This window comes from Scyliorhinus torazame, chromosome 11 (assembly GCF_047496885.1).
Source record: "Scyliorhinus torazame isolate Kashiwa2021f chromosome 11, sScyTor2.1, whole genome shotgun sequence".
NCBI classification, from domain to species: Eukaryota; Metazoa; Chordata; class Chondrichthyes; order Carcharhiniformes; family Scyliorhinidae; genus Scyliorhinus; species Scyliorhinus torazame.
This window is the reverse complement of record NC_092717.1, coordinates 240,044,563-240,067,566: the sequence shown is the minus strand read 5'-3', so window position 1 is coordinate 240,067,566 and position 23,004 is coordinate 240,044,563. Positions and strand designations below refer to the sequence as shown.

At 49.7% G+C, this 23,004-nt stretch overlaps 1 protein-coding gene across 1 annotated transcript in view; it reads left to right on the top strand.

The window, feature by feature from the left end:
• LOC140385878 (desmoglein-2-like) overlaps positions 1-23,004 on the top strand; it is a 115,311-nt gene that overhangs the window by 79,114 nt on the left and 13,193 nt on the right. The window contains exons 8-12 of the mRNA XM_072468487.1: positions 900-1,034; positions 4,168-4,353; positions 6,519-6,787; positions 6,876-7,021; positions 21,096-21,308. Coding sequence (XP_072324588.1) covers positions 900-1,034; positions 4,168-4,353; positions 6,519-6,787; positions 6,876-7,021; positions 21,096-21,308 — 949 coding nt within the window. The remainder of the gene's footprint in view (positions 1-899; positions 1,035-4,167; positions 4,354-6,518; positions 6,788-6,875; positions 7,022-21,095; positions 21,309-23,004) is intronic.

Below are 23,004 nucleotides of genomic sequence, written 5' to 3'. Positions count from 1 at the left end.
CAGCGACCATCTTGAATGACGGGGTGGATCAGGTTCGATGGGCCAAATGGCCGTCTGCTCCTATTTCATATGATCTTGCGACCCATCTTAAAATGAGCGTGTGTGGTGTTAAGTATCTTGTATTTTTCAATTAACGCCATCCAACCTATTAAGTGGAACCTTACCTTTAGTTTGCCATTATTTATAAAGTCCAGGAACCCACATGCTTTATTGAACATTTTCTCAACACCTCTCCTATCAAATCCTGTAATTTCATAATCTAAAAGTGCTTTGAAGTTACCACGAAGCAAATGGCATCACATTAATATAGAGAGCTATGTAGGAATATGTCGTATGAGGAACGGTTGAGGACTCTGGGTCTGTACTCGTAGGAGTTTAGAAGAATGACGGGGGGATCTTATTGAAACTTACAGGATACTGCGAGGCCTGGATAGAGTGGACGTGGAGAGGATGTTTCCACTTGTAGGAAAAACTAGAACCAGAGGACACCATCTCAGACTAAAGGGACAATCTTCTAAAACAGAGATGAGGAGGAATTTCTTCTGCCAGAGGGTGGTGAATCTGTGGAACTCTTTGCCGCAGAAGGCTGTGGAGGCCAAATCGCTGAGTGTCTTTAAGACAGAAGTAGATTGGTTCATGATTAATAAGGGGATCAGGGGGAGAAGGCAGGAGAATGTGGATGAGAAAAATATCAGCCATGATCGAATGGCGGAGCAGACTCGATGGGCCAAGTGACCTAATTTTGCTCCTATGTCTTATGGTTTTGTGCCGTAGATACTGTACAACTTTAATTTGCAGATGATATCTTCCAGTTGAGTTGTAACTGGATAAAGTCCAATCTAAAGTCACATTTGCCTGAAGTACAGCCTCAAAGATGTTTCATGCTCTTTCTCATCAAGACCCAGGATTCCTATAAATTCCTTGTTGAAGCTCGGGACTTGAAAGGAGATGTTCGAGGATTAAGCGCGACAGCAACAGCCCAGATCAGGATCTTGGATGTTAATGATAACATCCCCAACGCTGAACATTTGGAGGTGAGAGTGAACCTGCTACAATGAGGCTTTTGAAAAGGGGACCATTAAAAATGATACCCCGGTTCTATCCCCCACTGGGTCACTGTCTGTCCAAAGATGTGAAGTTTAGGTGGATTGGCCATGCTAAATTGCCCTTAGTGTCCAAAAAGATTAAGAGGGGTTATTGGGTTATGGGGATAGGGTGGAAGTGAGGGCTTAAGTGGGTCGGTGCAGACTCGATGGGCCGAATGGCCTCCTTCTGCACTGTATGGTCTATGTTCATAGAATTTTACAGTAGTGAAAGAGGCTCTTCAGCCCATCCAGCCAGCGCTGTCCTACCTGGCATCTAAATGCCAGGACCTACCTATTCTAATCCGACTTTCCAGCACTCAGTCCGTGCTCCTGTATGCTGTGGCGTTTCAAGGGCTCATCTAAATGCTTCTTAAATGTTGCGAGGGCTCCCGCCTCCACCACCTTTTTCAGGCAGCGAGTTCCACCACACTCTGGGTGAAAACATTTTCTCTCAAACCCCCTCTAAATCTCCTGCCCCTTTACTTAAATCTCTGCCCCCTGGTTATTGAGCCCTCCCACTAAGGGGGAAAGTTCCTTACTATACACCCTATCTATGTCCCTCATAATTTTGGACACCTCATCAGGGCCTCCCCTCAGTCTTCTCTGCTCTAAGGAAAACAACCCCGCCACCCCAGCCTCTCTTCATAGCCCAGGCAACATCCTGGTGAATCTCCTCTGCACCCTCTCCAGTGCAATCACGTCCTTCCTATAGTGTGGTGACCAGAACTGCACACAGCACTCCAGCTGTGGCCTAACGAGTGTTTTATACAGCTCCATCATAACCTCCCTGCTCTTAAACTCTATGCCTCAGCTGATAAAAGTAAGTATCCCATATGCTTTCATCTCGCCCCATCCAATCATAGAATCCCTACAGTGCACAAGGAGGCCATTCGCCCCATCAGATCTGCACCGACCCTCTGAAAGAGAACTCTACCTAGGACCCCTGCCCCCCCCCCTATTCCCCACTTAACCTGCACATCTTTGGACTGTGGGAGGAAACCGGAGCACCCGGAGGAAACCCACGCACACACGGGGAGAACGTGCAGACTCCGCACAGACAGTGACCCAGCGGGGAATCGGACCTGGGTCCCTGGAGCTGTGAAGCAACTGTGCTAATCGCTATGCTACCCAATAAATGTACCCCTTTACTCTTTCATGGGATGTGGGTGTCGCTGGCAAGACCACCATTAGTTGCCCACCCTTAATTTCCTGTGGCTTGCTGGGGCCATTCTAAAGGGGCAGTTAAGAGTCAGCCACATTGCTGTAGGTCTGGAGTCAAACGTAGGCCAGACCTTTCAAGGGTATTAGTAAGGAGAGGCGGTGGCGTAGTGGTATTGTCACTGGACTCGTAATCCAGAGACCCAGAGTAATGCTGTGGGGACACAGGTTCAAATCCCGCCCCTGCAGATGGCAATGCAGATTCAATGACAAAAATCTGGAATTAAAAGTCTAACGATGACCATTGTCGATTGTCGTATAAACCCATCTGGTTCACTCGTGTCCTTTAGGGAAGGAAATCTGCCGTCTTTACCCGGTCTGGCCTACATGTGGACTCCAGACCTACAGTTGACTCTTTACTGCCCCCTCAAGGGCAATCAGGGATGGACAATAAATGCTGGCCAGAAATGCCCATGTTCCATGAACAAATTAAAAATAAAAACAGGTGGGTTTTTAAGACAATTGACTGGTCACCATTACTGAGGCACTTTTTTTCCCAATTCCATATTTTTAAAAAGCCAAGAGCAAAGATGAGGCCATAATCAGATTAGCTATCTGGAGCAGGCTTGAAGGGTCGAATGGCCTTCTCCCCTCCGCTACTCTCTGGGGAAGCAAAGTCCACAGACTAATGACCCTCTTGCGAGAAAATAAAATCTCCCATCATCGGAGGGTAAATAGGGGCAAGGGGGTGACAAAATCTCCCACATCCGTAAAGACCTCTCTCGGGTCACTCAGCAATTGTCTTGTCTTTCATTCTTTTATCACCAAAGCGCTGCTGGTTTGATGCCCAAGAGGGGATTTTGCAGCTCCTTTGAACCATTTAAGAATATTGTGTTTCAAACAAGCTCCATGTTGCTCCTCCGCCCAGTGAGCATTATGTCCTTGCGTCAATCTGACAGTCCATGGCCTGTTTTGGTCAGCCATGATCTAATTGGATGGGGGGGACAGGCAGAGGGGCTGAATGGCCTCCTCCTATTGCTGTGTTCCCTCAAGTCTATTTTGTTAATGTCTTTCTCCATGGTGCAAAGTACTCCCTAATTCTGCCACCTTTGGTCCACGTTCTCTGTACTTAAGGTTCTGGCATTCAACAATGTACCGGGCAGGAAAATCCTCCTCCGCAGAGGAAATGCAGAGTCAATCCTCCCATGATTTGCCTTGAAACCACTGGATGTGTTTCCTGGCCTTTGGAAAGATTTAAAGAAGTGGGGGGGGAGGGGGGGAAAGAAGGACTTGCATTTCCGCAGCTCCTTTCGCAACCCCAGGGCGTCGCAAAGTGCTTCACAGCCAGTCAGTGACCTGTTTCTGAAGCGTCGTCATTGACGCAATGCAGTAAACACCAAAACCAAATTTTACACAGCAAGCTCCCACAAACAGCAACGTGAAAGCTGTCATAATATGCACCCATGCACATCATGAGGTAAAAGCATGCAGTGACAGACACCCAGGTTAGCCAATCAACACACAGGACAGAACACAACCAATCACCAGACAACACCAGAGGGGGGGGCTTCCAACTATAAAACACACGAGGCATCAGCACTCTGCCTCTTTCCACTGGTGACAACTGTAGTGACAGTCAGGGTGTACAAATCATTCAACACCTTCGACACGTGGATCAGAGCTAGCCTGGTCTAGATAGTTAGAGTTAGTTTACTTCGAGTAGTAGAGAGTCAACCCACAGGCAGCTGTGTGCATTGTTACAGAAGTTCAATAAATGGTATTGAACCAACGCCTACGTTTGGTGTATGCTTTACAGCATCCTGTTGCAGCCCGTGTCACCCCAGGGTGAATAACACAACAATAGCCGCCAGGCGGCCCGTCGATTTGGAGACAGCCAAACCAACCATTGTGTTCTCCTTTTCAGTACAACGCGCAGGTGAAAGAAAACGTGAGAGATTTTGAAGCTCTGCGCATTAAAGTGACGGATGCGGATCTGGAGTTCAGCGATAACTGGTTGGCGCACTTTGATATTATCGAAGGCAATGAAGACAACCAGTTCAGGTTTGAAGTGGACAACCGAACAAACGAAGGAATTCTGATTGTTCAGAAGGTAAAGTTGTAAAAACGTTAATTCAAGTTAATCATGCGAAACGCACGTGGGCGCTTCAGCAAGCTGGGGCAGAAAGAATTGGATTAGACTCCGGGCGGGGCGGGAGGCGGGATCCCTCCCCCAATCCCACCCCTCCTATGGCGTGTTTTGTACTGAGGTGGGTGGCCCCCACCAGCGGGGGCATCTTCTGGTCCCACCATTGTCAGCGGGGTTTCCCATCATTCGCACCTTCGAGATGGGGGGGCCGGGTTGCTGTAAGCCGGACCACCGGCGGGAAACTCCCACCCTGAGCGTTTATAAGTGGTGAGTTCAAGGTGAGGGGCGGGATGTTCGGGGGATTTGAGGAAAAACCTTTTTTTTTTACCCAGCCGGTGGTAACGGTCTGGAACGCACGGCCTGGGAGGGCGGTAGAGGCGGGTCTGGAACGCACGGCCTGGGAGGGCGGTAGAGGCGGGTCTGGAACGCACGGCCTGGGAGGGCGGTAGAGGCGGGTCTGGAACGCACGGCCTGGGAGGGTGGTAGAGGCGGGTCTGGAACGCACGGCCTGGGAGGGCGGTAGAGGCGGGTTGCCTCACATCGTTTAACACGTACCTGGATGAGTACTTGGCATGTCTTAACGCTCGAGGCTATGGGCCAATTGCTGGCAAATGGGGTTAGGCAGACGGGCCGAGTGCTTTTCATGCGTCGGTACACACTCGATGGGCCGAACAGGTCTTCTGCACTGCTTTATTCTGTGATTCTGAGAGGCCAGGGATGGGAGGGGAGCAGAGAACGAGGAAAATCACTGAAGACTGGTGGATGAGAAGAAAAACTAGTTGAAAGGCGAATGGAATGTTGCCCTTTTATCCACCGGGTCTGGGATATAAGAAGATAGAAGCTATGTTACAATTTTATAAAGCTCTCATTAAACCCTTTGGGTTCTGGGCACGCCTCGTCTCTGCAGGAGTGAAGCAGAGTGTCACCAGGGTGATGTTAAAGCTGAGAATTTTTTTTTTTAATATACATTTAGTGTACCCAATTCATATTTTCCAATTAAGGTGGCAATTTAGCGTGGCCAATCCACCGAGCCTGCACATTTTTGGGTTGTGGTGGTGAAACCCACGCAAACTCCACGCGGACGGTGACCCAGAGCCGGGGTCGAACCTGGGACCTCGGCGCCTCGAGGCAGCAGTGCTAACCCACTGCGCCACCGTGCTGCCCGTTAATTAAGAGTTAAGAATTAAGAGTTTGCCAACACTCGGCTTCTGTTCCCTTGAACATGCAAGATTAAGAGTTGATCGAATGGCAGCGTTTAAGGTGATTAAAGGGTCTGATAGGATTGACGAGGTGAACCATTTCGTCCTGTTGCAGCTGTCCACAACAAGGGAGTTTAACCTTAAAATTACAACCAGGCCATCCAGGGGTGAAGTCAGGAAGGATTTCTTCAGACAAAGGGTGGTAGAAACCTAGAGCCCCCTTCCTGCCACAAAAAAAAACCTGTCGAGGTACAGGGGCAATTACAAATGCCAAAACTTAGATTGATAGATTTTTGTGAAGAAGAGTGTTCGCTGGATAGGTGGAGTTAAGATGCAGATTAGCCATGGTCTAACTGAATGGTGGAACAGGCAAGATGGATGGCCTCTTCCTATGTTTATAACTGAAAGAGTCAAGTAATGTGTTGTCGATTAGGCGGCTTGACGGGGTAGGTGCATAATAATAATCGCTTATTGTCACAAGTAGGCTTCAATGAAGTTACTGTGAATAGGCCCTAGACGCCACATTCCGGCGCCTGTTCGGGGAGGCCGGTACAGGAATTGAACCCCCGCTGCTGGCCTTGTTCTGCATTACAAACCAGCTGTTTTAGTCCACTAAACCAGCCGCTAGAGGATGTTTCCTCGTGTAGGAGAGTCTAGTACCAGAGAACAGTATCTCAGAGTGAGGGGTCACCCATTTAAGACCGAGATGAGGAGGAATTTCTCCTCTGAGGCTAGCGAATGTGTGTATTTCTTTATCGCAGAGAGCTGTAGAGGCTGGGTCATTACGTATGTTCAAGGCTGAGATATATAGAGTTTTAATCCAGGAGGGATTCAAGGGTTACAGGGAAAAGGCGGGAAAGTGTAGTTGAGGATTTCTTTCATGAAGTTGAGGAACTTTTTTTCATGCCTTCTCTTCAACCCCTTGCCCAGGAACTGGACTATGAAAAAATGGACCTGGTGAATTTGATTGTGCGGATCTCTAACAAGGCGCCGTTCCACAGCTCCATACCTCAGAACTACAATGCCAAGCCCGTTAAAATAAAACTCAGCGTATTGGACGAGGTAGAAGGTTTCGTGTTCAAGCCCTCAAAATGGCCGGTCTCGGTTAGTGAAAGCACGACGAGCAAAACGGTGCGTCAAGTGCTCGGAAGGTACTGTGCGGTTAGTGCCGACACTGGGGAACCAAGTAAGATGACCAAGTAAGATCATGATTCTGTTGCTTAGTTTTTTTTTTTAGCCAATGCATCCAGCCAAGCACTCATCCTTGTTTCCTAACACTCCCAACAGATACGCAAAGAATTTTGATGAAGCTAACTGGTTAGTTATAAACCCCGAAACTGGGGAGGTTACTTTTGTCGGTGTTCCTGATCGAGAGTCCAAGTATGTGATTAATGGAACGTACACGGCAACGGTATTAGCCATTACCAACGAACGTAAGTAGATGAAGTAATATTAATTTGAACCCTTAAGCACAAACAAAATAACATATTCCCTTCACACTGTAATGATGGTCATGATAGATCTTTGCTTCACCTTTTCATGGGAGCTAGCTCTTGCTGGGCCAGCATTTGTTCCCTAATTGCCCTTGAATTGAGTGTTTGCTAGGGGTGTTTGAGGGCAGTTAAGGGCTAACCAGCTTTCTTTTTTTTTTTGATTTGTTCGTGGTCCCGAGGGCATTTTTAACAGTCAACCACATTGCTGTGGGTCTGGAGTCACGTGTAGGCCAGACCGGGTAAGAACGGCAGATTTCCTTCCCTAAAGGACATGAGTGAACCAGATGGGCTTTTACGACGATCGGCAATGGTTTCATGGTCACCGTTAGACTTTTAAATCCAGATTATTATTGAATTCAGATTTCTCCATCTGTCGTGGTGGGACTCGAACCCATGACCTCAGAGCATTACCCTGGGTCTCTGGATCACTGGGCCAGTGACATTATCACTACACGACCATCAACCCCCCCCATAACATCACTGTGAATGTCTACAATATTGTCGCCTGTTTTAGATGTTCCAATGATGGGTCAAAATTAGATTGCTGCCTTTCCTGAAGATCCTGAGAAACGTATTCAGTCGGAGGCTGGCCATGTCAACTTTCCTTTTTCCTGTTCGCTAGAAGTGAGTGCCATTGATGAGGTCAGCACTTGTTACTCTAGAGAAGATGGTATTTGTGGTGATATGCCTGTGCACCGTTCTGTATATAGTTAGCAATGCGACCTCCAACCAGCTGGTGGCATCAGACATCCTTCATGTGACTTGAGATACCCGCCAGGTGGTAGTAAGACGTATGAGAGGATAGTCGCACTTAGAGTAGTTCCAGGAGAATTCACTGAATTTGTTTAGTAGCTATTGACTGTACAGCAATCTGTTAGTTATCTTTCCAAGTGTTTGATAATAAATCATCTTTCTAGTTAAACAACTAGATATTCTGTGTACATCATTACAACGGCCATATCGCAGAACACAATAGTGGTAAGCTGCCTTCTTGAACCTCTGCAGGCTGCGTAGTGTAGGTTCGGCCACTGGATATTTTAGGCAATGCTGATGATGGAATGGAGGTAGGTTTAAAACTCAGGATAGTGTGCGATGTAGTGGAAAACTTGGACCAGGAAAATCCCTGTTCCTCTTCCAAGTGTTTGCTTGTGGACGGGGAGTTAAGCTGGCTGTAATGCTCACTGCAGTTGAATGACCTGCCAAAATTCACCGTCAATGCTGTCCGATGAACAATGGCCACTTGGACAAATTGGTCGTAACTCCAGTGATCGGAAAATCGTTCCGATGGCAATTTCCTCCAGGCTTTTCCCATTGCACTGGTGTAAGTTCAGCAGGAACCCCACTTATATCATGCATGATGTGGAGATGCCGGTGTTGGACTAGGGTGGGCACAGTAAAGAGCCTTACAACACCAAGTTAAAGTCCAACAGGGTAGGGCAGCATGGTGGCGCAGTGGTGAGCATTACTGCCTCACGGCGCCAAGGTCCCAGGTTCGATCCCAGCTCTGGGTCACTGTCCGTGTGGAGTTTGCACATTCTCCCCGTGTTTGCGTGGGTTTCGGCCCCACAACCCAAAGATGTGCAAGGTAGGTGGATTGGCCACGCTAAATTGCCCCTTAATTGGAAAAAATTAATTGGGTACTGTCAAATTTTTTTTAAAAAAAGATTAAAATCCCAACAGGTTTGTTTGGAATCACTAGTTTCATCTGCGTGGAATCAAACTTCATCAGGTGACTCACCTGCAGTGCTCTGAAAGCTGGTGATTCCAAACAGATCTGTTGGACTTTAACCTGGTGTTTTAAGACTTCTTACTACATCATGCATGCAATGGGTGGGGGGCGCAGGGCAGGGAGGGGATGTGGCTGCAGTTTACACCTAGAATGATCCCTGGAATTAAGAGCTTTTCGTATGAGGAACGGTTGAGGAATCTGGGTCTGTACTCGTTGGAGTTTAGAAGGATAAGGGAGGGTCTTATTGAAACTTACAATAAGAAGTTTTACAACACCAGGTTAAAGTCCAACAGGTTTGTTTTGATGTCACTAGCTTTCGGAGTGCTGCTCCGTCCTCAGGTGAATGAAGAGGTATGTTCCAGAAACATATATATAGACAGATTCAAAGATGCCAGACAATGCTTGGAATGTGAGCATTAGCAGGTGATTAAATCTTTACAGATCCAGAGATGGGGTAACCCCAGGTTAAAGAGGTGTGAATTGTGTCAAGCCAGGACAGTTGGTAGGATTTCGCAGGCCAGATGGTGGGGGATAAATGTAATGCGACATGAATCCCAGGTCCCAGTTGAGGCTGCACTCATGTGTGCGGAACTTAGCTAGAAGCTTCTGCTCGGTGATTCTGCGTTGTCGCGCGTCCTGAAGGCCGCCTTGGAGAACGCTTACCCGGAGATCAGAGGCTGAATGCCCTTGACTGTTGAAGTGTTCCCCGACTGGAAGGGAACATTCCTGCCTGGTGATTGTCGCGCGATGTCCGTTCATTCGTTGTTGCAGCGTCTGCATGGTCTCGCCAATGTACCACGCTTCGGGACATCCTTTCCTGCAGCGTATGAGGTAGACAACGTTGGCCGAGTCGCACGAGTCCCACCGCGTACCTGGTGAGTGGTGTTCTCACGTGTAATGGTGGTATCCATGTCGATGATCTGGCACGTCTTGCAGAGATTGCCATGACAGGGTTGTGTGGTGTCGTGGTCACTGTTCTGAAGACTGGGTAGTTTGCTGCAAACAATGGTTCGTTTGAGGTTGCGCGGTTGTTTGAAGGCAAGTAGTGGGGGTGTGGGGATGACCTTGGCAAGATGTTCATCTTCATCAAGATTCTTCACAGCCTTCAACACGTCATCGATGAAGTCATTGTGACAATCACCAGGCAGGAATGTTCCCTTCCAGTCGGGGAACACTTCAGCAGTCAAGGGCATTCAGCCTCTGATCTCCGGGTAAGCGTTCTCCAAGGCGGCCTTCAGGACGCGCGACAACGCAGAATTGCCGAGCAGAAGTTTCTAGCCAAGTTCCGCACACATGAGTGCGGCCTCAACCGGGACCTGTGGATTCATGTCGCATTACATTTATCCCCCACCATCTGGCCTGCAAATCCTACCAACTGTCCTGGCTTGACATAATTCACACCTCTTTAACCTGGGGTTACCCCATCTCTGGATCTGTAAAGATTTAATCACCTGCTAATGCTCGCATTCCAAGCATTGTTTGGCATCTTTGAATCTGTCTATATATGTGTTTCTGGAACATACCTCTTCATTCACCTGAGGAAGGAGCAGCGCTCCAAAAGCTCGTGACATCGAAACAAACCTGTTGGACTTTAACCTGGTGTTGTAAAACTTCTTACTGTGCTCACCCCAGTCCAACGCCGGCATCTCCACATCATGAAACTTACAAGATACAGCGAGGCCTGGATAGTGTGGACGTGGAGTGGATGTTTCCACTTGTAGGAAAAACTAGAAGCAGAGGACACCATCTCAGACTAAAGGGACGATCCTTTAAAACAGAGATGAGGAGGAATTTCTTCAGCCAGAGGGTGGCGAATCTGTGGAACTCTTTGCCGCAGAAGGCTGTGGAGGCCAATTCACTGAGTGTCTTTAAGACAGAAGTAGCTTCTTGATTAATAAGGGGATCAGGGGTTATGGGGAGAAGGTAGGAGAATGGGAATGAGAAAATTATCAGCCATGATTGAATGGCAGAGCAGACTTGATGGGCCGAGTGGCCTAATTCTGCTCCTATGTCTTAGGGTCTTATGGTCTTAACAAGGAGGCGGAACTGGTGAAAGTACAAGGGGGTTGTCAGCTGGTGCAGTTTAACATCTTCACGTTGGAGTTGTTATGTAAGACTCTGGCTAGACTGAATCTGGATCTATTCTGTGCACTGCACCTCAGGAAAGATATACTGGCTTTGGAGAGGGCGTCATCCTAATCCACCCAAATGATGAAAGGGTTAAATTATGAGGGAATGTTTACACGGGCAAGGCTTCTAAATCTTTGAATATAGAGGAATAAGTGAGATCTAATTGAGCTGCTTAAGATGATTAAAATATTTGATAGGATTAATGAAGGGAACTATTTTTCCCTGGTTGGGGGGGGGGGGGGGCAGAACATGGACGGAGGGCCTAAAATTAGAGGCAGGCCGCTGGGCGGTGGTATCAGGAACTCTTCACAAACCAGGCAGTGGAAATCTGGAACCCTCTTCCGACCGAAGCGGGGTGTCAATTGAAGATAAATTTCTGTGAGGCGGGAGTTTTGAGGGATATGGTTCGAAGGTGAGTGAATGAAGTTCAGAAACGTTTCCCGTTGAATTTTGGAACAGGCTCAAGGGGCGGGAAGGCCTCCTCCTCATTGTGTTGTTAATTTAATATTTAAAGTCGGCTGTTTGCATTCCGGAGCCTCGCAGGGTGGCTTGCTGTATGCAAATGGTTGCTGCAGTGAATTTCCGGAACATCGAGTGGAATTCTCCATCCCAGGATGCCCGGAATGGGTTCCCCGATGGGAGGGAGAATCGGGCGTCGGTGGGGAAAGTCGGGATCGGCACCGGGCCGCCGATTCGAACGGGATGCTCCAATCCCCCTGCTGGATCCGCGATAGCGCGCCAGCGGAGGGGATGTAAATAAATGCAAATGAGCCTCAATGACCTATTTGCATCTATTCAGCGGACCCAGCGCCCGACGCTCCAGCCTCTTGTGATCCTCTCATCCCTGCAGCCGGGAATCACCTGGGCGCGGGATCACTTGTAGTCTCAGCAATGATGAACCTGACATGGGGGAACCACAGGGTGGGCCAAGCCCTCTTGTCGCGCGGCAAAGTCCGCCACGCCAGGGCCACGCTGGCAGAGACCATCCGAGGGTCACCCCACCCACCGCCTGCCCATGGCTCCTCTAGCAGACCCCCCCCTTCACTAGGACCCCTGTAATTGCACCCTCCCCCCTGGGTTGTAATAGGGGACCCCCCATTCCCAGAAACCCCTGTAATAAGGGACCCCCCACAGGGACCCTGTAATAGATTTATTGTCACACGTACCGATGTACAGTGAAAAGTATTGTTCTGCGTACAGTCCAGGCAGACCCTTCCATACATGAAACATACGATAAATACACAATGTAAATACATCGACACAGACATCGGGTGAAGCATTCAGAGTGTAGTACTACTCAGTAGAGAAGATTCATGGAGATATCAGTTCAGTCCATAAGAGGGTCATTCAGGAGTCTGGTACCAGAGGGGAAGAAACTGTTTTAGAATCTATTGGTGCGTGTTCTCAAACTTTTGTATCTCCTGCCCGATGGAAGAGAGGATAACCCAGATGGGAGGGGTCTTTGATTATGCTGCCTGCTTTCCCAAGTCAATGGGAGGTGTAGACCGAGTCAATGGATGGGAGGCAGGTAGGGCGGTGTTCATGACTCTCTGTAGTTTCTTACGACCTTGGGCCGAGCAGCTGCCATACCAGGCTGTGATGCAGCCAGATAGGATGCTTTCTATGGTGCATCTATAAAAGTTGGTAAGAGTCAACGTGGACATGCTGAATTTCCTTAATTTCCTGAGGAAGTATAGGCCCTGTTGTGCTTTCTTGGTCATAGCGTTGACAGAGGTGGACCAGAACAGATTTTTGGAGATGTGCACCCCTAGGAATTTGAAACTGTCAACCATCTCCACCTCGGCCCCGTTGATGCTGACAGGGGTATGTACAGTACTTCGCTTCCTGAAGTCGATGACCAGCTCTTTAGTTTTGCTGGCATTGAGGGAGAGATTGTTGTCGCTGCACCACTCCACTAGGTTCTCTATCTCCCTCCTGTATTCTGACTCATCTTTGTTTGAGATGTGACCCACTAAGGTTGTGTCATCAGCAAACATGTAGATGGAGTTGGAGCTGTATTTTGCCACGCAGTCGTGTGTGTACAGGGAGTAGAGTAGGGGGCTAAGTACGCAGCCTTGCGGGGCCCCGGTATTGAGGACCATTGTGGAGGAGGTGTTGTTATTCTTACTGGTTGTGGTCTGTGGGTCAGGAAGTCGAGGATCCAGTTGCAGAGGGAGGAGCCAAGTCCTAGGTTTTGGAGCTTTGATATGAGCTTGGCTGGGATTATGGTGTTGAAGGCGCAGCTGCAGTCAATAAATAGGAGTCTGATGTAGGAGTCCTTGTTGTCGAGATGCTCTAGGGATGAGTGTAGGACCAGGGAGATGGCGTCTGCTGTGGACCGGTTGTGGCGGTATGCGAATTGCAGTGGATCAAGGCATTCTGGGAGTATGGAGGTGGTGTGTCTCATGACAAACCTCTCGAAGCACTTCATAATGCTCGATGTCAAGGCCACCGGGTGGTAGTCATTGAGGCACGTTGCCTGGTTCTTCTTTGACACCGGTATGATGATGGTCATCTTGAAGCAGGTGGGAACCTAGGAACGGAGTTGGCAGAGGTTGCAGATGTCCGCGAAGACACCCGCCAGTTGGTCCGCACAGGATCTGAGTGCACGACCGGGGACTCCGTCAGGGCCCGTCGCTTTCCGAGGGTTCACTTTCAAGAAAGCCAATCTGTCTTCTGAGACTGAGATGATAGGAATGAGTGTGTCCGAGGCTGCTGGGGCAGCTAACAGTGGTTTGATGGCATCCTGCTCAGAACGAGCATAGAATGCATTGAGTTCATAGGGGAGGGGTGCCCTGTTGCCAGAGATACTACTTGGCTCTGCTTTGTTGCCCGTTATATTCATAGAATCATAGAATTTACTGTGCAGAAGGAGGCCATTCAGCCCATCGAGTCTGCACCGGCACTTGGAAAGAGCACCCTATCCAAGCCCACACCTCCATCCTATCCCAGTAACCGCAGCTAACATTTGTGGACACTAAGGGGCAATTTATCATGGCCAATCCACCTAACCTGCACGTCTTTGGACTGTGGGAGGAAACCGGAGCACCCGGAGGAAACCCACGCACTCACGGGGAGAACGTGCAGACTCCGCACAGATAGTGACCCAAGCCGGGAATCGAACCTGGGACCCTGGCGCTGTGAAGCAACAGTGCTAACCAAACCACCCCCCCCCCACAAAGATCCACCCCCCCCCACCCCCCCCCCCCCCCCCCCCCCCCCCCCTCCCCCCTGCCAGAAAAGGGACTCCTGTCTGGGAGCTAGAGAGGAAGAAGTCCAGACAGGGGCAGTGGGAAGCATTTTAAATATAATACTTACCTTGCAGCTCCATGTGTCCATTCCTATTTATAGGGATCCACAGGGGCTCCCCTGTTACAGGTATCCCTATTGGGGGAGGTGACCCCTTATTACAGGGGTTCCTGTAGAGGAGGTCTGCTGTGTGTTAGGAGGGGGAGGTGTTGGGACCGATTTGCGGGGGTGGGGGGGGGGGGGGGGTCGATTTGCAGTTCTGGCGGGGGGGGCGGGGGTTGGCACTGAATGGCATCCCGCTTTACGACGGCAAGGGGATTGTAAAACTGGTACAGTTCAGTGGGAAAACATAGTCTGCCAAACAGAGAATCCTGCCCATTATCTGCCGTTCAAGTCTGTACGATATTTCTTCAAATAGGATTAAAGCAGCACGTCTGACGTGTGACTTGTCAGGCTTCATTTGTGCCCTGATTGGCCTGGTGAAATGTTTTTACATTTTCTCGAATGCGACCAACTTTTTTAAAAATTCACTCATGGGCTCTGGGCATCGCTGGGCTGGGCCAACTGTTGCCCATCCCGAATTACCCTTGAATTGAGTGCCTCGCTCGGTCATTTCAAAGGGCAGTTAAGAGACAACCACGTTGCTGTGGGTCTGGAGTCACGTGTAGGCCAGACCGGGTAAGGACGGCAGGGGCTTTTCACAGTAACTTCATTTGAAGCCGACTTGGGACAATAAGCGATTTCTTCTTCTTCTTCAGATTTCCTTCCCTAAAGGACATTGGTGAACCAGGTGGGTTTTTAGGACAATCGACAATGGTTTCATGGTCACCGTTAGACTTTTAATTCCAGACTTTTATTGAATTCAAATTTCACCATCTGCCATGGTGGGATTCGAGCCTGGGACCCCAGGGCATTACACTGGGTATCTGGATTATCAGTCCACCAACAAAGCCATGTCACCACTGCCTCCCCCTCCCGCCCCACTGTGGTAAACCACTGTTGCACCTGTATTAGGTGATGTACGGTAGGACCTGTACTACAGGTTCGCCGGTAGCCCCTGCCTGCTGGCTCCGCCCAGTAGGCGGAGTATAAATATGCGTGTCCTCCAGCCAGCAGCCATTTCGCCAGCTGCTGTGGGAGGCCACACATCTGATAGCAATAAAGCCTCAGTTGGATTCAACTATCGTCTTTTGCCCAATTGATCGTGCCTCACCCACACAAAAATATTTCATTTGTCTGTTAAGAAAAGTAAATGTGTGTGACAAGACCTTCACAACAATGACTAGGAGGAGTCAGAAACTGGGCTTGTGGAAGAGACGCTCCCTCTCCATTGCGGATAAGAGCCTGCTCTTCAAGTGGGAACTGCTCTCGGTGTTGCTGCCTGGCCAAAACCGTGATTCTGCACTGCAACAGTCACTTGAGCTGTTGATCTGGAGATCAAAGATAGATCATGGGCGGGATTCTCCCTTCTGGGGACTAAGTCCCCGCGCCCGCCGGAAAACGGGCGAGAATCACTCCGGACTTTTTCCTCGAAGATGCGGGGTGATTCTCCGTTTTCCAAGGGGCTAGCAGCGCCCTGGGGTGCGTCCCGCAGCTCTGGCTGCCGGCGGGGTCCTGCTGTACAGACCGCGCGGCCGCGCATGCGCGCGGCGGCCCGCTTCGGTGGGGGCGCCGCCGACATGGCGGAGCCACACAGCGGGCCCGCACGGAGGAAGGTAGGCCCCACCCAGATCGCGATGGCCTGGCCACCGCTGAGGCCCCCCCCGGAGTCAGATACCCCTGCCCCCCCCACCAGGACTGCGGCCGCGGGTCCCAGCTCCCGCCGAGTGGTACCACATGTAAACCACGCCGCCGGAAGTTCGGCTGGTGGACCGCGTAGAATCGCCATGGGGGCCTGTTCCAACGGCCCCCGACTTGCACCGCGCCAACCGAGCATGCGGGACTGGCGGATCGGGAAGCGCCACCGCACCGGATTTCCGGCGTGAAAGGCTATTCTCCGCCCCCGCATCGGCCGCATTTCCGGCGAGGGGGGTCGGAGAATCCCATCCCATGTCTGAAGGTACACCATGTGCAAATCTCTCGATAAGGGAGGGAGAAACATACCCAATGTTGCACTCATCCTGATGGCCACCTTTGTGTGTGGTTGCATCAATCTGTGCGTGGACCTCTGGTACGCAAACACCAAGTGTCACTACATACTGAGGTTCTACCTGTTCCTAGAGTTGCAAAGGGTGGGTCTGGACACATTGCCGCGGCGCGGAACGCTCCCAAGTAGTTGGACTGCGCCCTATCACCTGTCCCTCGTGGAAAAATTGTGGCAAAAGGTGTTTTTCTGAACCAAGTCTATCATGTAACGTTCTGAACATAACGTTCTCGAGGCCCAGAGGGAAAAAGAGATGGTGGAGGATGTCTGGTGGTTCCCTGAGCAAACTGTCAAGAGTCATCTGGCAGAACGCATCATCACCAGAACTGTCAAACAAGCACCAAGACCGAGCTTGGCTGCTGGTGAGAAGGGCCCTCCCCGTCGGAACCTTCATACCCACCCGAAGTCTCCGCACCGTCACACGCTGCCTTCGAAGCAGCTGTGGGGGATGGGGGGATGAGATGGATTGCACAGTTGCTTGTAGAATGTGCCTTTGCAAAGAAGGTCTGGAGAGAGAGATGCAGTGTTGTTTGTCGAGGTTCATCCCGAGCAGCTCTGTGACACAGGTCTTTGTGCTCTACGGGCTGTTCCCAGGGACGTACACTGAGACGAACATCAACTGTCATTGGAGTTTCATCAACTTGGTGAAATGTACTCTTGGGTCTGCCCAAAACCTTTAGTGCAAAATTTGTGAAATTTACACCCATGTCTGTGCAGTAACTCAAAATCCTTGAACCTCACTGCTTTTGATCCCGATGGGCATCCATTTTTTATTTTATTTATTTTTTATTCTCCTCCATTTTCACATTTTCTCCCACATTTACATCCATCAACAATAAGCAATAATCAGCAAGATATGTCAGTCCCCATAATAACAACAATCCCATCTACCCACCAACCCCCGAACCTCAACCCGCATGTTTACATAAACAAATGACAAAAAGGAATCAGGGATTACCCGTAGTCACCCTTAATCTTACACAGCTTCCACCCACCCCCCACCCCAGGTCTCCAGCTCCTCCCGTCCACTGCCTCTTGTAAAACTCCTCCCCCCACCCTCGGTTCCTTCCCCCCCCCAACTTTCCACCCCGGCTAGACCACTCGGACCCTGTTCTGCCAGGCTCCGATGGCCGCAACCCCTCCCCCCACCTCACTCCCGTTCACTGGCCGGCTTAAACCGGCCAGCATGGAGGCCCCCGCCCAGGTCCCTTTCCCCACTTGCCCGGCCCCAGGAAAGCCCAAAGATCCCCTTTTAGCACACAAACCCCGCATATCCACCTACACCCCAAAGAAATCTCATTTTGAGTGAAAGTCCCGTCCCTTCCCTTGTCCAAATATATACCACATTGGCTCCTTTAGTCTCTACACCCGCGCGCAGTGATACAAAAAAGAAGAAAATACAGTCATGAGGTTACATCGGCACATGGCAATTCCTCAATTTGTCAGTTCTGCCACAGTCCTTCTGCTTTCGCAAACTCCTCCGTTGCTTCCGCCGTTCCAAAATAAAAGTCCCTGAGCTTGTAAGTCACTCTCAGCTTCGCTGGATATACAATGCCGCACCGCACTTTGCTAATGTACAATGCCCTCTTCACCCGGTTGAAGGCAGCCCGCCTCCTTGCCAGCTCCACCGTAAAGTCCTGGTATACACGTATACCAGCTCCAGCCCACTGCACCACCCGTTTCGGCTTGGCCCAGCTCAGGACCTTCTCCTTCACACTGTACCTGCGGAAGCACAGAGTCACTGCCCTTGGCGGCTCACTCGCCTTTGGTACAGGCCTCCACGACCGATGAGCCCGATCCAGTTCATATCGGGAGGGGTCCTCCCCCTCCCCCAGTAGTTTTGCCAGCATCGCGGCAAAATACTCAGTCGGCTTCGGTCCTTCAACTCCTTCGGGCAGCCCCACAATCCTCAAGTTCTGTCGCCTGGATCTATTTTCCAGGTCTTCCATTTTTCCTCGCAGATCCTTGTTAATATCCATCACCTTCCGCATCTCTTTCCCCATCGAGGCAAGTTGATCACCATGCTTCAATAACGTCTCCTTCACTCCCTTCAGCGCCTCCCCTTGCTCTCGCACCTCCACCACTGCGCTCGCCACCTCCGTCCTCACCGGGGAAACCGCCTCCTCCACCAGCACACTCAAAACCTCCCTTATCTCCTTCCTCACCGTCTCCATGCATTTCGCAATCTGCGCCAACTGCTTTTCAAATTCTGCAGCCATCACCTTGGTTATTTCTTCAGCCGTAAGCAGTGCGGCCTTCCCTGGTGCTCCAGCCTCCATTTTTCCTGGTGACCCCGCGGTGACCTTTCCACTCCCCGACGGACCTCCAGCTGGTTTTTTTTCGGCCGTTTTTTTGCTCACCCTCGACATTTTTCTTTGGGTTTTTTTTCCCTCCTGTGTCTTCTCAGTGCCTCCTCCGTGCCTTCTCCCTTCTTCTGCCACCTCCGCGGACCCTGGGACCGGGCTTAAAGCCCCGAAATTGCCGTTCCCGAGCGGGGGCTCTCCATTGTGCGGCCGTCTCCCGCCCGCCGTCACCGGAAGTCCCAGATGGGCATCCATACGGAGTGCAAGGAAATGTCCTTGACTGACTGTTACAGACTGGCACATTCCAGCATCCTGGATTACGTGCTGAGGGACGCAGCCCAGCTTGGGGCAGCCGTTGCCAAGGCGTAATGGGGAAAGGACTCTGTGTAAGGTCTTACGGCCATATTGAACTGAGGGGCTAGTAACCGGGTTAAACCCCTTGGTTGTGTGCTTAAGCTGACTGTATGTAACTATATTAAAACACCGCAACATGAGCGAGGTATATAGTTTGAACAGAATTGTACTCCCTGTAATGAAAGTATTGAAATCTTTAGAATGTTCATGAATTGAAGCCCCTCGGATCTCTGCAGAAAATGTGAAAATCATTGCACTTTGCTGTTATGACAATTTGAATTGTTTTGTGATATCTCTTACACATATTTTAAGAATAAAGTATATTTTTGCCACAACGGAAAATTTGGCACATTCCCCTGCCTTTTCCCCGTACCCCTGCACATTGATTCTATTCAAATAATCATCTATCGTCCTCTTGGATGCCTCGATTGAACCGGCCTCCACTACATTTCCAAACAGAGCCTTCCAGACCCCAGCCAGTCACTGAGTGAATGAGATTTTTTATCACATTAAGTCCAAGGCAACAAATACGAAAATTGATTCTCTTTTGGAATCCAACAGCGGCCGAGAGAGTGTTGTCACCATTTAGGCATTTTGGATTAATCATCTTTCTTGTATAGTTAAAGAAATTAGAGGAAATCCTCAGCTAGACAAGTTACACAAAGAAGTTAACTTTAAGTCTTTTGCCTGTTGTGTTCTGCTTCTTCGTGTAACATAAGCTGCTTCCTTGATGTATGCTTTGACGAAGGAAGGTCCAGACTTTGTAATGAGTTAAATATGTTTATTGAACTATTGACATAGTTCTTAAATGAGTTTGACTCTCCTGCTAATCTAACTGTAGTACCTCAGTCTAACTAAACCAGTCTGCTCTGAGCCACGTGCTGGGTGTGATGCTTCTGATCAACCTTGATGTACTCTCTAGTTGTGGGTCTGTGGAAGGAGACAGAGCATGTGTGCCCTGTCCTTATATATGGGTTGTGAAATGCCCCCTTGCGGTAGTGTCACCTCTGGGTGTCTTGGCTGCCCATTGGTCGTGTCCTATTCTATGTGTTCATTAGCTGTATGTCTGCGTGTCATGATGTCTCTGGTGCTCCCTCTAGTGTTTACTTAGTCGTAGTGTATTTACATTAACCCCTTGTGTATTTACAGTGATGCATATCACCACATTGAAATGAAATGAAAATCGCTTATTGTCACAAGTAGGCTTCAAATGAAGTTACTGTGAAAAGCCCCCTAGTCGCCACATTCCGGCACCTGTTCGGGGAGGCTGGTACAGGAATTGAACCGTGCTGCTGGCCCGCCTTGGTCTGCTTTAAAAGCCAGCGATTTAGCCCAGTGTGCTGAACATTGCCCACGTTTTGTACTGTGACTGATCCAATGGTCTGTATTTTAGCCGTTACCTTTGCGTTTCATAAGCAGGGGGGTTATGATGGAGCTGCTTAAAATGCTGGTTAGGTCACAGCTAGAGTACTGTGTGCAGTTGTGGTCACCACACTATAGGAAGGAAGTGATTGCGCCCGAGAGGATGCAGAGAGGTTCACCAGGATGTTGCCTGGGCTGGAGCGTTTCAGCTATGAAGCGAGGCTGGTTAGACTGGGGTTGTTGTTCTTCGAGCAGAGAAGGCGGGGGGACATGACCACGGTGTACAACATTCTAAAGGACATAGATCGTGTAGATAGGAAGAAATCTTTCCCTTTAGTAAAGGGGCCAGTGACCAGGGGGCATAGATTTGAGGTAAGGGGCAGGAGGTTTAGCGGGGATTTGAGATGGTGGTGGGAGTCTGGAACTCGCTGCCTGAAAGAGTGGTAGAGGCAGGAACCCTCACAACCTTTAAGGAGCATTTCGATGAGCACTTGAAATGCCGGAGCGTACAGGGCTATGGGCCAAGTGCTGGAAAATGGGATTGGAATAGTTGGTGTTCGATGGTCTGTGCAGACACGATGGGCCGAAGGGCCTCTTTTCTGTTCTGTAAAACTCTATGACTCGAAGAGTTAGTCTATATATCTTGTTTTTTTATTTTGGCGGGCGTTCCATGATCAATATTCATTGTCGAACTGTATCTGTTACTTTATTGTAAATCTGAATGTTGCTTGCTCCCTTTTACAGATAACCAAGTCTCAACTGCGACCGGAACCATTGTTCTGAGTGTGCAGGATGCCAATGATAACGTCCCAAAATTTGAGAATTCACACCCATGCCTGTGCAGCAATTCAAAATCCTTGAACCTCACTGCTTTTGATCCAGACGGGCATCCATACGGAGCCCCTTTCAGTTTTAAAGTGAACTCCAATAAGAAGTGGAAATTAGGACGTACTGATGGTAAGACCTGGGCTGGCGACCTTAGTTTGCGGTGATTGACCTTTTCGACAATAACCTTCTTTGGGCACCTACACGTTTGTTTATTTTGCTCATTGAACTCTTTTGAATCCTGCTCATAATCTGGTGCATTTCTGTTAAACAAAATACCCTATGCATTTTAACTTTGGGATCGTTTGGGCTTTCTTTGTCTGTGTTCATGTTGGGCGGGGGGGGGGGGGGAACGATGGATGTGGTGGTGTTGGGGAGGGATGCTGACGTGGGTGATGTTGATGTGGCGTAGTTGGTTAAGAGGAGATGGTGGCGGACATCTTGGGGAGGGCCCGAGGGTGAGCGAGACGTTGACCTGGGGGAGCTGTCTGAAGAGGAGCTCCAGCTGATCGGCGAGGGGGGGCGGGGGGGAGACTCCGACCTGGTTGATTACATTCCTGGTTGGAATGTGCTGGACTTAAATGGCCCGGTCAAAGGTTGAGCATTTTCACACATTTAAGGAGCAAAGAACAATGAAAAGTACAGCACAGGAACAGGCCCTTTCGGCCCTCCAAGTCTGTGCCACTAAAGATGTGAATGCACCGCTGACATTCGAATTGAGGATCTCCTGTTTACTGGACAGGGTGCATTGAGCCCACATGACAGTATCCAGGATGAGTCAGTTCTTTTTGGGGGTGGAGGATGGGTGCGGGCAGGGTGAGGTGGGGGGGGGGGGGGGGGTGGGTGGCGGACCATGCACATATGTTGTGGGCGTATCCGAGGTTGAGTGAGCATCAGGTGGGATTTTCACACGTTATGTCAAAGATTTTGGGGGTAGAGGTAGCTTCGTGTCCGGAGGTGGCGATATTCGGAATGTCGGAGGATCCGGAGTACAGGTGGGGAGAGAGGCCGACGCCTTGGCCGACGCCTCCCTGATAGCCGGAGACGGATTTTGTTCTGTCGGCGGGACTCGGAGTCGCCAAAGGCGGGTGTGTGAGTGAGCGATTTGCCGGAGTTCCTGCATTGGGAAGTTCCCCGTTCATAGGGCGGAGGAGGGGTTAACCTTGAGATGGAAGCTGTTTCTCGCTGACTTGGAGGAGTATTGAGCTATCAGTGTGGGGGGGGGGGGGGGGGGGGATGGTGTTTACTGTTTATTTGAGGGGGGGGGAGGGTGATAAGTTGGGAAAGGGACGCAGAGTGGCAGCGGGATGGATGGGGGCTGTTGCGGAGGAGGGGGGGTTTGTTACCTGTTCCTCACGTTTATTTTTGTGATTATTTATATATATATATATATATATATATATATATTTTAAATGCCTCGATCAAATGTTTCTTTTAAAAAAGCAAGAGAATTCTTCCCCCGTGCCTTGGCCAATATTTACCCTTCAACCAACATCAGGAAAAAACGATCCGCTTGTTATTATCTCATTGCTGCGTGTGGGGGCTTGTTGGGTGCAAATGGACTGCTCCGTTTTCCCGTATTGACACAGAAACCACACTTCGAAAATATTTCAATGACCGTCAGGCGGTTGTGAAAGATGCTTTCGAAACGGAATTCTTTCTTTGCCGAGCAATTAAATTAAATCAGACTTTCCCAAGTCCCGGCAGTCAGTGTGTGAATCATTTCAGATTTGCGCAAGTTAGTTTCAACAATGAAAAATATAGCCGAGTGGCAGGAAATGGTCTGTTTCTTTGGTGTTAGTTGATTTGGAGGCTGTTAAATTCCAAC